Source organism: Sceloporus undulatus, chromosome 1, assembly GCF_019175285.1.
Source record: "Sceloporus undulatus isolate JIND9_A2432 ecotype Alabama chromosome 1, SceUnd_v1.1, whole genome shotgun sequence".
Lineage (NCBI taxonomy): Eukaryota > Metazoa > Chordata > Lepidosauria > Squamata > Phrynosomatidae > Sceloporus > Sceloporus undulatus.
The window spans coordinates 216,364,147-216,381,469 of NC_056522.1; the positions used below are offsets into that span (position 1 = coordinate 216,364,147).

General features: G+C 38.0%; 1 protein-coding gene across 1 annotated transcript in view; it reads left to right on the top strand.

Moving 5' to 3' along the window:
• The window catches only part of LY75 (lymphocyte antigen 75), a 94,732-nt gene that overhangs the window by 48,900 nt on the left and 28,509 nt on the right, over positions 1-17,323 (top strand). The window contains exons 18-25 of the mRNA XM_042471671.1: positions 1,458-1,633; positions 3,849-3,913; positions 6,298-6,374; positions 8,311-8,447; positions 8,722-8,827; positions 11,240-11,400; positions 14,177-14,306; positions 16,521-16,747. Coding sequence (XP_042327605.1) covers positions 1,458-1,633; positions 3,849-3,913; positions 6,298-6,374; positions 8,311-8,447; positions 8,722-8,827; positions 11,240-11,400; positions 14,177-14,306; positions 16,521-16,747 — 1,079 coding nt within the window. The remainder of the gene's footprint in view (positions 1-1,457; positions 1,634-3,848; positions 3,914-6,297; positions 6,375-8,310; positions 8,448-8,721; positions 8,828-11,239; positions 11,401-14,176; positions 14,307-16,520; positions 16,748-17,323) is intronic.

Sequence of the window (17,323 nt, forward strand, 5' to 3'; positions counted from 1 at the left end):
CAACTCTGTGGTCAGTGTCCAACATACACTAACCATAGAATGATACTGGAGTAGCTACAAATGGTCTTTCAATGAAACTTTTAGTTAAAGTTGACCACAGAGTTGCACTGGAGGACCTAGACAGTCCTAGAGAGAATATATTAATGAAATCCGTGAATAATCAAATCCGCAAATACCAAAGCTGCAAATATGGAGGGATGACTGTATTATGTAATATAATATTGTGGCATTAGCAGCCTAATTCACAGCCCTGAAATGAATCTGAACAAGTGAGCAGCCATAGCTATTTTTCAGTAGTCAACTAAAACATGAAATAGTCTTAACCTGCTTTGTGAAGAAACATACTGTAAATTTGGACTTGACAGATCTTCTTCAGGGAAGTGGTAGTTGACTATTACAGAACAGTAAAAAAAATGTCTCCAACTTATTAGTTTACGAATAATAAATTTAAGACTTAGTTTGACTCACAATATGATATTTGGAGTGTAGGTAACATCTTACAGTCTTGGGTATACAAAACAATAAGGATCCTACAATAGAGAGATGTGGGATACAAATAAATGTTGTTGTTGTTGTTGTTGTTGTTGTTGTTGTTGTTGTTGTTACCATTATGTTAGCCACTGGCTTAAAAGCTTGTAATAGTATTTTGCTCTCATCATGGCTTTCATTGGTTTTGTTCAAAGGGATATGCATGTGACTTTTGTGTTGAGGGAGACTCCTTCAGCCCATTCTTCCCCTGCAGTTCTCATGTGCCCCCACTTGTAGCCCATGCTGCTCTTCTGAGTGACCCAGAAGCAAAAGTTGCTATTGGGACTAGCACAGTCTGTCATGCCTAGTTTTCGGTACAATTTATTTCAGCGCTCCAAACCAGGAACTGGAAAATTTCTTTTGAAGAAAAGCCCTGCCAGCTTTTGTTGTTTTCTGTCAGCACTGACTCTGTATTGCTATGGACGTTATTGAGTGCCTTTGAATGCTGGTTTATAGGAATACGCAAATTATTTTCCTAACAAAATGTAACATTTACTGTATACTATTTTTAGATACTGCTCATTCATTCATTCCCACGGTTACAGGTCACTATTAAACTGTTCCAGAGTTGTGAATGCATATCATGTTTTATGCATATCATGCTCTAGAAGAGTTTATTCCTGACGTTTTGCCAGCATCTCTTGGTCTCTTCCAGGTCAGCATTCTCTGAAGATGCCAGCCACAGATGCTGGCAAAATGTCAGGAATAAACTCTTCTAGAACATGACCACATAGCCCCAAAAAACCCACAAAAAACGACGTACCAGATAGATAGATTCAATCAAAGAAGCCTCAGCAATAAATCTGCAAGAGCTGAGCAGGGTGGTTGAGATAGGGTGATTTGGAGGTCTCTCATTCAAGGGGTCGTCATAGATCAAAGTCAGCTTGAAGGCAGTTAACGCACATGTCTCATTTTCATTTTGTTTACAGATGAAGATGGACTTCATGGGCCAGCACTGAATATCGATGGGTCTGAATTCTGGTTTGTGCCCCATAAGCATTTGAGCTATCAAGAAGCTGCTCTCTACTGTTCTGAGAATGAAAGCGACTTAGCTTATGTGACCTCTTTCACAGCGTTGACACAGATTTTAAACAAGATAGCAAATGTAATGTATTCCTTTTTATCTTGAATATATATATATATAGCGAGAAAATAACTGTGTGAAAATAGTTGATACTTCTTCCATTATTAGTAGTATTAGTATTAGTATCATCCTCTGTTTAGGAAAACTGGTAAAATGTTTGATAAAAATGTCTGGGACTGAGGAAAGTAATAGTGCTTTTCTGCATCCAGTAAAATAAATCTCTTTTGTTTGTCTTCCCCAGCTTTTACTTTAGTATGAGGAAAAGGCAGAGTTAAGAACAGAGGGTAAACCTTTCCTTTCCTACTTCTCACTGATAAAAACTATATGTGCCTTGACCCCATTAGGAATCCATTAGGAGCTTGTCTGATTGGAGCATCTATATGCTCTGAGTGTACGGGCTGATGTTGAAAAAATGTACTGCCATAGTTATTTTAGTTCAGAGCCAGGCAGTCTGTGGGCTACATGCACTTCTACACCACTATTGCATTGTTTGAACCGTACTGAAAGAAATTGTTGGAAGATTTTTGCATTCTCTTTCCCCCTCCTTAGATAGATAGGGATTTCCTGCATGCAAACTCCCCCCCCCAATTCAAACTAACAATGTGATTTAAGTTACTCCTCCTTTGGCACTAACAGAAATTTTCTCCAAGATTTTCAATTGACCTGCATGTTTTCCACCTTCTTCCTCTCTCATCTTTCTTTGGAAAGATGGTGAGATAAAGATTTCTTTTTACCCGAACTTTTCACTAGCCAGATTAGGATATACTTTTAATGTAAATATATAAGAAAACCATTAGTAAACTTTTTGTTTGAACTACAAGCTACTTGTCTTAGTTGTTTTTCAGTCAATCTCAGTTCTTAGGGAAGTATAGGCCCCATACAGACAGGCCAAAATAAAGCTGCTTTGGGTCACTTTGGAGGTATGCTGTTTAAATGATGCATGCATACTAAGAGTCCAGAAACTGTGCTAAAGCCATGACCCAGTCCTAAGGATTGGAGTGCAGCTTTGGTGTGGCCTCTGGACTCTTAGTAGGCATGCATAATTTAAACAGCATACCTCCAAAGTGACCCGAAGCAGCTTTATTTTGGCCTGTCTGTATGGGGCCATAGTTAGACAAAGGCACATTTCTGCTATTCTGCTGATTTAAAGCTAGACACTATCAGGTTTGGGTTTGACATTTTTGATATTTAAATATTTTTGTTTTCTTACCAAAGGCTGAAGCCTTAGAAATCTTAAATTACCCTACAGAAATAAAGGCTGGTATTTATGATCCCTGTGTAGTTATGGTCTTGGCACTACTGTCACAATCACAACTCTGCCCCAGTCTATTTCACTGAGCAGCAGCTGCTCCAAAAGGAGGATGTCCATTCCCCTGGCAATCAAGATGCAAGGAGGATAACATTTCTACCCCTCTCCTGCTAGTAAGTGAGGCTGCAATGCAGCTTGCTTGCTGGTGAGAGAAAGGTGGAAATGTCATCCACTCATTGATGGTGAGCAGAACAAACTTCTCTCAGAGTAGCTGCTGCCTAGTTAAAGTAACTTGGGGGAGGGGTCAGGCCACAAATGCTACTTAGTTAAATATACTTGACAGTGAGGGGTCAGGAATGGTGGATACCCTGTTGGAAGAAAAGCGTTTGAGTATTCTTGTTAGTGTAAAGAATCCTTGGCTGCTACTAATGTTTAATGTACAACAATGTTGCCTAGGAACATAAAGCATGGTCCAATGACATTGAGAAACTGATGTTCCTGTCTCAAAGAATGCTAGCCTTTAAAAAAGCATTTAGTGATGGATACAGTTTATAGTCTAGCGTAATAAACATGTTTTTAGCATCAAGATTGTTGATTTCCAGATATTCTGCAGCTATAATGCAGCAGCAGAATATCTGGAAATCAACAATCAGGAAGCTTAGTGGAGATTATCTTCAAACTTGTGTTAATGGCCATGATCTGTTGAACATCAGAACTGTAAAAAAACTGAAATATCATCTCGCTTTCCCATGCTAAGGTTTGTTAGTGTATCCAAACACTGCATTCTGAAATTTTGTTAGATTTAAGTAATGGCTGAAAAAAATTACTGTGATTAAAAAAAAAAAAAAACTTCAGTGCAAGAGACTGTACACTTTCTTGGGAAAATTGATCCTTTTCCTGTGACAGTTATGAAATATTCTCCAGTCTTCAGTCTGTAAGACATAACAATGCACTCAATGTTAATGCATCTCCTTTTTGATTTTGCAGTTAACGAATGAAAAACAGAGTTGGTGGCTGAAATACACTCCTCCTACAAGGCACTACCATTCATTGTATGTAACTATTATCATTTATATAGATTTAAAAGTCCTTTTGACATCCAGCTTATGATAGTGATCTAGCAACATGAGTGTTTCATAGCCAGAGGTAAAATATTTGAGCATTGAACATGTTTCCACTGTGCTTCACAAAGAAATAAAAAAAACATAGCAATTCTTGTTGTTCTTTTTCTACTCACATGTTTTATTGATTTAATCCTGTTTTGCATTCTTAGATGCTACTTTGCTATCTTAGAATCATTTTGCTTATCCTCTGCATGTTTTTTTTTAACTGAGGTTTTTAACTTTTTCATAAGCTGCCCCAGAACTTTTCATATTGAAGGGCAATGTACTAAATTTCTTAAAATAAGTAAAAATAAATTGATAATACACCAGTAGCCTCTATATGGTCCAAGGCAGCTGTTTGGAGAGAAATTGCCATCTCTGATTTTTTTTTCCTTTTGAATACCTGCTCTGAGGTGGAATTCCAACAATGCAAACACTTAACCCAATATAATTGCTAAGCTTGCTTTACGTTGTTCTTTCTTTCTTTTTCATTCAGAATAATATGGTTCTTACTCCTATATTTGCATTATCTTCAGATTATTGCTAATTGATAGGTTTGGTTTAGGGAGTCTTGAATAATTATTTCGTAGATTTGGGGTGGCACCATAAATCAGATGGCATATACACAGGGCCTGGCCAAGACATTTTGCTACCTGAGGGCATAGTGCCCCAGATTTGCCCCCCTCATTCCACACACAGAAGCAGGCTAGACTGACATTAGACCTTAAACTTCAGCTTGGGTCACAATGAAATCTTTCAAGATATGTGACCCTATCATAGCTTCTTCCTCTCAACATTATCCCACACCTCTGCTCTCCCCACTATCTCTCCATCCTGTATCTACTTCTTAAGTTGTTCCACACTCCCTAATTATAGAGCTGGACCTGGGGGATATACAGTCGGCCCTTCTTATACACGGATTTTTTTTATACATGGATTGAAGCATCCACAGTTTGAAAATGTACAAAATAAGTATAAATTTCAAATATCAAACCTTGATTTTCCATTTTTGTAAGGGACACCATTTTTCTGTCATTAAATTTAATGGGACTTGAGCATCAACTGATTTTGTTGTACAAGGGGGATCTTGAAACCAAACCCCAGCGTATAACAAGGGTTCACTGTAACTACACAGTGCAAAGCATAAAGGGTACTACATGGAGTGAGTTTTTAAAGAGATGGTTAACTTTGCAGATTTATATAGCAGCTTGTAATAAGAATTAAAGAATAAAAAAAATAGTAAGACAGAAAAGAAGCCAAAACTGGAGGTGAAATGATTTAAGACTTCAAACAATGGGGAACACAACAACAATAACAACAAGAGGATTTATTTATATGCTGCCCAATCACTGGAAATCCGGGTGGCTTACAACAGAGGGGATAATGCAGGGCAATAACAATAAACATGAATTAAAAAAACAAATGTAACATGGCAATGCGTTAAACAATAACAATAAAATAAAATAGCGATTAACAATAGCAGAGAATAACAAAAAATACATAGCAATTATAGCAACAAAAATACATAGTAATTATAGCAACAATAAAATTAACAAAGCAAAATACATAACAATTAATAGAGCAAAACAAGTAAAAAGAAAATAATCCCCATTCTCAACCCCCATCCCAATCCTAAAAAACAATATAAACTATACAGAGGAGAAAAAAAAAAGGGGGGGGGAGACAAGACTCCTCCTTAAGTCCAGGAGCAGAGGCATGGATGGTGCCTGGGTGGAAGGAAGGCAGCATACACTCACTCCGCCCAGCATTCATTGGCAGATGGTGGAGAGGAGCAGAAGTCACAAAAGCTTTTAAATGGCCTGTAAATAAAAAATAAAAAGGCAGTTTAAAGTGTGTGTGTGTGTGTGTGTGTGTGTGTGTGTGTGTGTAAATACTAGTAAGGGAATATGGCCAGGACTTTAACTATTCCAACTGTTAGTATGCAGAGGGATCTTGTAGCACCTTTGAAACTAACTGTGCAAAAGAAGTTGTAGCATAAGCTTTCATAGACTTGGTCTACTTCCTCAGATGCAGTTGTCTGTATGTGTCGGGGGTCTAACTCCCCCACACATGATGGAGGGGCCATATGGACTACGCCTCCCTGTGGAAGTTGCCAGGTGTTCAATTCAGGTTTTGAAAAACAGTTATTTCTAGCTGTTAAACAGTGCAGTGTGGTGAGGATGCAGAGTGGGAGTAGAGCTGCTCTGAATTGTTACTTCTAAAAGGACCCATTCATCCACCTTTTCCCACTTCTATATGTACCAGTGATAACCTGAATCTTAGTTATGACTACCAATTTTAAAAATAATTTTTTATTTCTTTATTATGTCTAGTTTTTCGATATTTTCACGTTATCATGAAAGACACTTCAGAGATTGTTGGCATGTTTCTTATCAAAGCTGGTACAGAGGTAAGGTACTTACTTTGCTTTATTTTGTGTGTCCCTATATGCCTTAAAATTGCCTGTTGACTTATGGTGGCCCCAGGAATTTCATAGGGTTTTCTTAGCCAAGGAATACTTATTATCATAGCTGAAATATTGTTTCTTCCAAATTTCTAGTAGTTTTTCAGTCTGTGAATGGCATGTTTTTTAATGTCACATTCCTTTTCCTGCCTTATTTTTAATTTTTTGAAGATCAAGAACTGCTTCAGATGTCAAACAACAAAAATTCAACTGCCACTGCTTGTTGGTAATGCCTGTGATGGCATTGCATACAGAATTTGTGCAACCTTCACATGTAAATATAGCTCATACAGCCTTCCTCTATGTCAGATGATTTTCTAGCATTACAAACAGGCGCCACTAAACAACTGGGGAAAAGACTATGCAGTTGGCTGGCAGAGCTTGTTTCCAATGTCCAGAGCCACTCTATAAATACAGTTTTTAGCATGCAGTCTTGTGCATATTTGCTGAGTTGTTCTTTGGAATTATTCTCAGAAAGCACAGGAAGGATTACAGCGGAACAATTCAAGAATCTATGCAATTAATGTTATCGGTGAATCCATAATGTAATTCTAACCTTTTTAAAAAATATGCTTCGTGGATTCAGAAAGTTTGAGGTTTTTTTAAAATAAATATTTATTGAAAATAACACAAGACATATACAATATAAACAAAACATTATCAAACACATAAAAACCATATACATATACTTATACTTACAAACATCAAAACATCAGTTCTAAATCGTTGCTATATAAAGACAGCTTAATGTACTTTCATTAGACCTTGTAGCACTTTCCTTACTTAGCTCAACTTGTTTTCCTCTAACTTTATGCTAATAGCAAAACCTCTGGCAAAAAGAAAGTTTGAGTTTTTAATTTACTATTGGTCTTGTTTGCTGTAATATCTATGCCGCTGCTTTTGTAATAACATCTTTGTAATTCTATAGTTTGTAATTCTATTGTTTTTTTAATGTTGTCCTGTATCTTCTCAAATGCTTTCTACAGTCCTCTAGCATTTTCATCATTTTTGGGAGATTCCTGAGCCATTGTAGGCCCAAGAGAAGCCTGTTTTTTTAAATATAAAATGTACAGAAGTCGCTTGCTGACCACTTCTGTTGTTTTTTTTAAAAGCCTCTTTTGTCCAAAATTGTCCTATAGCGCACTCTACTATATGATGAAAATGTCCCCATGCCCCTGACAAAGCACTTTTAGGCAAAATATGTTTTTGAAAAATTTTGTTTGACCCCTGAGGGGCACAGGGGTCCTTCAGATGGTAGTATAAATGCCCTCCACACCCATTTGTTTTTTAGGAGCAAAACAATTGCAACCCCTCCCCCTTTTGACCTTTCTCTTGAGAAGTTTCTAAAAAGGCCCTGGAGTGGCTACATGTGACCCGTGGGTTGCACTTTAGTCTACCCTGCCCAAAATGGATGATAGATGGTGCATGTATTGTCAAAATAACTCAAAATATTAATTGCAGGCATCTTAACTTACTTGTAATTGTCTTAGCAGAGGCTATAGTATGTGTGTGTGTGTGTGTGTGAATGCAAGCGCATGTGTTTTGTGCTGGTTTTAATTGTGGCTCTATTCACTCATTCAGGAAGTGTATTGAAAATGGGACACCTCTCCATCATATTGGATCATCTAGTTCAGTATTCTCTATATTAGCAGGCATCAGATCTCTGTTTCATTCAGAAAGAGATATTTCCCAGCCCCAATTCCTAAGCTTGTTTAACTGGAGATGCTGTGGGTTGAACCAGGGTCTTCCCCATATAAAGTATGTACTCTATTTTTTTAGCTCAGGTCCCACAACTAGTAACTGTTTGCTAGATCTAGAAAGAGATGTTGTTAATATATGTAATATAAATACTGTCTCATTTTTCTATTTGTAAAACTTGCAGACAGCATAATAAGCTGCAGTACAAAACTTCCCTTCATCTGCGAAAAATACAACACATCGCTTTTGGAGGCACATGATTCTAGTTACAAGCCACCTCAGAGAAGGTGTCCTGAAAAATGGCTTAGTTTCCTGGACAAGGTAAAAGGGGGGGGGGATTTTGACCTTTCTGTTTCAGACCATGCCTATGTATAGGTGGTTTGTTAGATTCCCCAAACCAATTTTATGGGGATTTGCAAAAGTGTTACTGCAGCCATTAGACTGATGTAATTCTCCCCCCCCCCCCTGATTTTGTGCTGCTGTGTAAACTATACCTTGAACTAATTTGAAATAGCTCAGGGTGTAATTTACACAGCTAACAGGTTATACTAGTACCTTTGACATGGTGGTTTATTTTATTTTTTTCTTCTTCCAGTGTTTTCAAATAGTGCCTTCTCAAGATTTAAAATTTCAAAAAGCAAATGAATATTGTACTTCACTTGGAGGTATGCTTCCTTCAATCAAAAATCAAGCTGAACAAGGTAATTAATAATGTAATTAATTGTCTATTACTCACAAAGTAATTAATTCTCTACTTCTTAGTAAGTATCAAAGCACACTAATTTTCTAGAGCTGAAAATGGCTCGGTTCTAAAAAATTTGATGTACAGTACCTTAATGCTTATAAAGTTTCCAGAGGTCCAGTCAATAGCTTAATAGTAGGAAGGTTGCAATGGTATCTAATTCATAGAAACACTAGAAGTTATTGGGAAAGTGGGCAGGATTGATGAGACATAATTTAGAAAATGGTTCATACCGTATAAGAGACTTAATACAGAACATCCTTCTAGAGACAAATGAAGATAGGATTATAAAAGGGTTTGCCCACATCTAACAGTTCCACTACTGTTTAGAATAAGTTGTACAGTGTCTCAAGGCCCTTTCATACTACAAAATTATACAGTTAGCTGTCAGCTTTTCTACAGGTTAGGGGTGCATTCCCCTACCCCTTCAAAATGGAAAAACCACAAATACCTCCACCACCACCCCAACCCAACACACAAAAAACACAGAAAATATAATATTGGGTAAAGGGTTCCAAAATGTGAGCAAGGGGAATTTATTTGGATCTTCAAACCGTTTGGCCTCCATCTCACACTTCTGCTGCAGACGTTTTTCTCCCTCCTCTCTCTGTTCCATCTGCATGTCTTGTTTTTTCTCCTCCTGTTCCTTTCCCCCTAACACACACCTGTATAGTTGAGGTGGCTGGGCCCAGCCACACATTTTCCCTCCCTCACTCTCACACTTAAGCATGGAGATAGGAAATGGAATGGGAAGGAGGAATAGGATAGAATGGGGATGTAAGAAGAGGAAGGAGACACTCATCCCATCAACATGTCCCCAGCCACCCATGCAATAGTTGAGTGATTGCACCACACACACCCTCCTTCCTCATGCCCTCCTGTCCCATCCCTTTGTGCCTGCATGAGCAAGTGAATGCACACACCTCCCTCCTCACACTCTCCATTCCACCCTTTCTCTCACCCCCTGCCAGAGTGAGTGAGGGAATGCATGTACCCTCCCTTCTCACATTTCCCCCATGCCCGCCTGCCTGAGCAAGTGAGCATGTTTATGTATATGCCTTCCCACCTTGCACTCCCCAACCCCATCTTCTTCCTTCCTGTCCATGCTTGAGTAAGGTATCATGCATGCAAACAGGCCTAGCCACCCCAGTGATGTCTTCTCAATGAAAGAGGTGCTACTGAAGCCCCTATTAAAAATCATGTATGGTGGCAGCAAATCCACAAATAATCAAATCTGTGAATGCTGAATCTGCAAATGTGGAGGGACAACTGTACTGCTGTTACTTCATTTTAACTGACCTGGCTGCATCCAATGGATTCCTGGGGTTTGTAGTTTTGTGAGACATTAGCACTTTCTGGGTGAGAATTCCAAATGCCTCTCCTTAAACTGCAAATCTTCCATGTGGAATCATAGCAGTACCATTGTGCTGTGTGAAAGGCACTCAGTGGCATGTGTGTGGTTCTCAGTGGCAAAGAAGGTGAGCATAAGCATGGCAGTGTATATATGTTGAGAAGTCAAAATAGAACCAAGAAAGATAGTGATCTAGCCTACCCCTGCCTGTTCTAGAAAATGAGCAAATGTGGGTCCTGACATTCAAGGATCTTCAGTAGATCTATCAGTTGGGCGAAAAGCTCTGTGTAGAAAGTTCAGGTCAAGTATTGTAAATTATATAGTAAGATTTACAATGTAAAATAATATTTCATTTAAGGTTTGAATTGCTTCCATTTTTAGCTGCAAGATTTGTGTACCAGTATTGCATTGAAAATCCTTAGTAAATCATCTACAAGATGATTTTTAGTTAATCAGTAAATAAATTTGTAGCTAACCATTTAATATATTTATAGTTAATTAGTATTCATTCAATCTAATTTTATTTGGTGTAAATTTAAATTGTCAGCTGTTATATACAGTGACCTATGAATCAGAGCCCTGGTTATCAACAGCCCTGCTCAGGTGTTGCAAATTCAGTGCTGTGGCTTCCTTGATTGAGTCAATCCACTGGTCATGCAATCGTCCTCTTTTTCTACTCTGTTCCAACTTATTGAACAATCATGTCTTTTCAACTGAATTATGTCATTTCATAATATGCCCAAAGTATGATTGCCTCAGTTTAATCAATTTAGTGAGAGTTCATGCTTGATTTGCTCTAGGACTCATTTGTTTTTCTCTTTGCCAGCCCATGGTATCTGCAAAACCCATCCTCAACACCACATTCCAAATGAATTGATTTTCTTCCTGTCAGTTTCCTTCACTATCCAGCTCACTAGTTAATCTAACTAGAGGATTCTTGTTTTATATATGCAAGCAACTTTGGATGTGTGCTTTGACTGTCTGATCCTAATAGGAAAGTATTTATCTTCTGCCCCACAGATTTTGTAACATCCCTGCTTCCTGGCAGGCCCCAAAACATTTGGATTGGTTTGCACATTCGCGTTCATATGCGTGAAGAAAAATGGGTAGATGGAAGTGCTCTAGAGTATAGCAACTTCCATCCATTGCTTCGAGGAAGACTGAGGAAGGTTCAGCTAGATGTAAGTTGCAGATATTCATTCTTTCTTCTTCTTTTTCTAGAACAGAACGAGTGAGGGACTTCCTTGTGTGCAGTAAAATGTGTCCCCGCTCATTCTGTTCCCTTCCAGGCCCTGCCTGGAGCCCTGTGCGATGAAGTCCTTGGTTAAAGAAGAAAAGAACTAAAGTTCTTACCAGCTGATCCAGTCTTTTTGCATTTTCAGTCTGTAGTGCCTTTCTTTATGGAAACAGAGGTATAGAACAATGCCACTGTGAAATAGTTTCTCAAGTTGTATTTTTTATTCATTCATTTATTTCATTTTTATACCACTTTTCTCTCAGAAAAGCACCCAAGGTGGCTCACAAGACAAAACATTTTACAAAGTTTACAATGAGAATTTAAAAACAGTCAAAATCATCTAGTTAAAACAGTATAAAATTAACATAAAAACATACAAAAGTTAAAAGCATAATTAAAACACATGCCCCATATAAAAACCTACATATTAAAGAGCCTGCCTAAAAAAAAAATGCTTGCCAGCAAAAGGAAAACAGGGAGAGGGCAAGCCTAGCCTCCCATGGAAGGGCATTTAAGAGGATGGGAGCAGCCACCAAGAAGGCTCTCTCTTGTATCTTCACCAAGCAAGCCTGTGGTGATGATGGGACCGAGAGAAAGCCTTCTCCTAAAGATCTTAAGGCTCTAGCAGGTTTGTATGGGGAGATGTGTCTTTTAAATAGTCTGGACCTAAGCTGTACAGAGCTTTATAGGTCATGACCAGCACTTTGAATTGTGCCCAAAAATGAACCATTAGCCAGTGAAGCTACTTCAACAAGGGAGTTATATGCTCCCTATAACTAGCTGTGGCATTTTGAACTTGCTGAAGTTTCCAAACAGTTTTCAAAGGCAGCCCCATGTAAAGTGTGTTACAGTAGTCCAAATGGGATATAATCAAGGCATCTATCACCACAGCCAGATCTGATGTCTCAATGAACAGGCACAGCTGGCGTATTAGTTACAGCTGTGCAAATGCACTCCTGGCCTCTGCTGAAACCTGCTGCAAGTTATAACTTGTTTCTAGTTTAATTATGGCAGTACCATGGTGAACATTTATTTAAAGGACAAAGAGAAGCATAAAAACATATTTTAAAGACATTGATCTAAGGGACCTGTATATAATTCTGAAACAAAATAATAGTATCTTTAGTTCCATTTCACAATAGTGGCCTGATTTAGATGTAATCAGTTTCAATGTTAGCTCTATAAACATGAGCTTCAGACCCATGTCTCTGTCCTTTCCTCCTGTGCCATGGTCTCCTGTGCCAAGAAAAGGGCTGCATCTGCACTGCAGAAATAATCCAGTTTGACACCGCTGTAACCGCCATGGCTCCGCTCTGGAGCCACAATAAACTACACTTTCCAGAATTCCACAGAATGGAGCCATGGCAGTTAAAGCGGTGTCAAACCGGATTATATCTGCAGTGCGGATGCAGCCACTGACAAGCTTTTCTTTCTGTTCTCAGTGAAATACAGTTTAGCAGTACACTTGACCTCTGTAATTCATTTTAGTTGTGCAACTTCATAAACCATGGGTTGAAGTGACTCGTTTCAGCAAACTTTACCTAATTAACAGTATACACAGCCAGGTACAGCCTATATGAAGGTCTGTATTCTCCCTTGTGAGTTTGACCCAGTGTCCTGAGAACTTGCGAGAGGCTGTTCTCTTGGTCCTGCTGCCATCCTCACAGAAAAGCACTACCACCACTCCTTGATGAGGACAGAAGGGCAGGTCTTTCCAGTGGCTGCTCCCACAATCTGGAGTTTCTTCCTAGAGGTATAAACTGGGTCCTTTCCTGTTGTCCATCCATTGGCAGGCAAACACTTTTTTATTCTATCAGGCTTGGAGAACTAAAGTTGGTTTGAAGGAAAGGACTTGTGCTGTACTTCTTTTATTTGTTTTTAAATGCAAATGTTTTTATATTTTATTTATTTATTTGTGTTTCAAATTGTTTCTCATTCATTAGATTTTGATAGCATAGATAACTGAACTGAGTTTTAATAATAACTCTGTGTATATTTGCTTTTATTTGTGACTGTGGTTTGGGACCACCTTGAATACTAGGTTTGGGGAGAAATGTGAGAGATGAATAAAATACATAAATAAAATACACAGTTTCTGTGGGGCAGGTCAGTTCAAAGAGAAAGCATAATGTTACAGTCTTCAGTCATTATTTCTGTGGATAGTTTAATTGCATTTTGACAGTGACTTTTTATGTGATTACATATATTTCTTGAAAGTGCTTTTAACAGTATTTGTTCTAATTTTTGTACATTGCCTTGAATCCCAGTTTTCAGGAAAAAGTGGGATGATGAGGATGGCCACAATCTTATCGGGCAGTTAGGAATGCATAACTTCAAGTTATGGACTCCTGACTGTATTGTATTCACCATCCCTACATAGCCCCTTGTTTAGAGGATACATGTTGTTGTGTATCTTCCAAGTTGTTTCCAACTTAAGGTGACCCTAAGGCATTTTCTGGGGCTGAGAATGTGTGACTCCCCCAAGGTCACCCAGTGGGTTTCCATGGCAGTGGAGGGAAGAGGAAAAACAACATGCCTCAAACTTTTTTTAACCAGCTTTATGTAACATCTGAATCCATTCAATGAATAATTTATTTAGAGAATTTTTGAAATAGCCATATAACTACATACCGTGACTGTAGTAGTATTTTATAGTCCTCTGTGGAACACCTTGAGATTTTTGATAAACTTGTTTCACCCCTCTTCCATTCCTTCCCTAGTTATTTAATGAGGAAGTAAACAACCAGTGTGGTGTTTTGCTCAACAATCCTAATTCACCATATGTAGGAACCTGGAATTTCACTTCATGTGCTGATATCCATTCTGTAGCCATATGCCAACGGGAGCCAGGTAAGGCTGAGAATCCATAGTGAACATCCATATGTTCATGAACCTAAGAAATCTGTGATGATCTTGGAAAAAGGTCTGATCTTTTGTCTGCCTGCAGCCTCACTTCCAAAACCCAGCTGTTGTACTTTTTATGTCAGATGGGTAAAGTGTAGCCTTCCAGATCTGACTGGTGCTGTACTCCCTTCAGCACCAGTCAGTGCCAGCATAGTTGGTGATGAAGAATTATAGGGGTTGTAATCAGCATCTTGAAAGCCACATTTTCTCCATCCCTGGTTTACATGGCAACTAAGTCTACAAGTGTCTGCATTTCAATTATATTGAAATAACTCTCTGAGAGTTATAGACTAGGTACTTGCATGCCAGATTGGTCATGTTCACTTCCTCTTTGTTATACAGTGCGGTTTTATAATGACCTCTTTAAATCCTGATATGAATAAGGCAACTTTATGGTGATATAGAGAATCTATCCATAATTATTTGCATAGCTATTGAAACATTGTTCATTTTGTTTTTGTCAATTACAGTAGCCCTTCATATCCACAGATTCCTTAACCATGGGTTCAATCATCCATGGCTTGAAAATATTTTTTTAAAATACACATTTCAAAAAATAAACCTTGATTTTGCTATTTTATACAAGGGACACCATTTTACTCTGGCACTGTATTTAATGGGACTTGAGCTTCAATGGATTTTGGTATCCATGGTGAACCTGGAACCAAACCCCAGCGGATACCAAGGGACCAGTGTAGCTCAGTTCTGGTGTCATAGACATCTTTTGCATATACCAGATGTGGTGCTATTGAAGCTTATCATGCCCTTAAGTTATCCCCTACTGAAGTGTACCTCTAGATGTTTAATTGATGATGTGAGATTTTAACCTGTTTTTATATAATGTTTTATGAAAGTGTATTATTGATTGTATATTGTTCTGTAATTTGATGAAATGTATATCTTCCCGTACCTGTAAACTGCTTTGATCTTTTTGGGAAAGTGGTATAGAAATAAAGATTTTATTTATTATTATTATTATTATTAATAATAATAATAATAATAATAATAATTTGTTTATTTATTAACCACTTTTCTCAAGATCAAAGCGGTGTACAAGTGTCAGTACAGACAGTCAGTAAAAACAGTACCACAATTCACATATTAAAAATACACATTAAAACGAATTAAATCCAAAAGCATATTATTATTATAAAGCAAAGCAAAATACTTTTAACATGAATTGAGCCAAAACTGACAGAGTGGCTGCTCTCAAGGGACAGCCAGTTAAAGAAATAGAAGTTCATTCAATGTATTTCTTGTTTTGTTGTTTTTGTGTGCCTTGAAGTTATTTCTCAGTTATGGCAATCCTAAGGCTATCATGGGGTTTTCCTGGCAAACTTCTTCAGAAGGGGTTTGCCAATGCCATTCTCTGAGGCTGAGAGGGTGTGACTCGCCCAAGGTCACCCTGTGGGTTTATGTGGCTGAGTCAGGATTTAAATTCTGGTCTCCAGAGTTATAGTCCAATGGTCACACCACTACACCGCACTGACTGTCTCTCTCTGTATTGCTTTTAATTGTTCCTATTTGTTAATTATATAATTTTATATGAAATCTGTTCCAGGAGCTAGGCTGAGTGTAAAACAAGGTAAAAAAATACTGTTATATAAGTAAAATCCTGTATTTTAGGATGCAGACTTAGGTAAACCTAATTTGGGCTGCTAACCTAAATGCTAGTGAATGCAGTGAAATTTACCATTGAGTAGACATGTACACAATTCTGCTGTAAACAAATTAACAGTTCAATCTGCAAAAAATGCATGTAAAATATAGAAATATACTTGCTATGTATGCACAAACACGTATCTGTTGTAGGGGACACATCATCTCAGATTAGACATTCCATTTTTTCTCATACAGAGGAAGGAGTGTTTTTCAAGAAGATGTTTGCCATGTCAGAGAGGTTTTTTTTACAAGTACTTGTATTAGTGGCATTGTTGCCCAAAATATTTAAACAGGTTTATTTAAATGATTAAGTGACTAGACAGTGCAATTCTCTTCCTGCCACATCACAGAAAATACAGTATGCCACACTGTTGAATGCTTTTAAAGCTTGAAACTCCCACCCAAGACCTAGAGGAAACATTGTTGCTATTCTAAAAATTAAATTATGTGATGGATGATACCATTTGTCTTGTTCAACTATTTTGGTTTCTTCATTAGAGGCAGCAGAAAACCAGACACAGGAAATGCTTAATGTCACCATGGACTATCTGAATGTGAAATACACCATACTTCTGAAGAATTTGACGTGGTTTAACGCACAACAGGAGTGCCTGCAGAATAATATGCAGCTGGTTAGCATCACAGAACAGTACCAGCAGGCTTTTCTTGCTACTCAAGCTGCCCGTCATAATTATCCACTGTGGATCGGGCTCTCCAGCAAAGATGTAAGTTTCTCTACCTTTCAGAACATACCACTGTAATACTATATAAGAATATGAGGAAATGTACTGAGAAGTTTTAATTTATGTGGGTAGCCTGATGGTAGAGTACTTGTTAATCTTTTGCATAATGAGTATAATACATTAGTTAGAAAAATTAAGTGCATTCAGACTCTCATAGGCCTCATGAGGCACCAAAACATGCCCATATTTCTCAAGAAGCCCTAGGATTAATGTGGGAAAGTAACTATGAACACTTTACCTAGAGATTGACATCTATATCACAAGTCTACTCCCATAAATATTCAGGTTTTGAAATTTAGGTCCAGAACGCACTGCAGAAATAATCCAGTTTGAGACACTTTAACTGCCCTGGGTCAATGTAGGGAATACTGAGAACTGTGGTTTTGTGAGACATTTAGCCTTCTGGTGCCACAATAAACTACAATTCTCAAAATTCCCAAGCACTGAGCCAGGGCAGTTAAAGCAGGTTCAAACTGAATTATTTCTGCAATGTGTTTTGGACGTTAGATTCACAGAGCATGAATATTATTTTGCAAGCACTTTAATTTATCTGTTCTT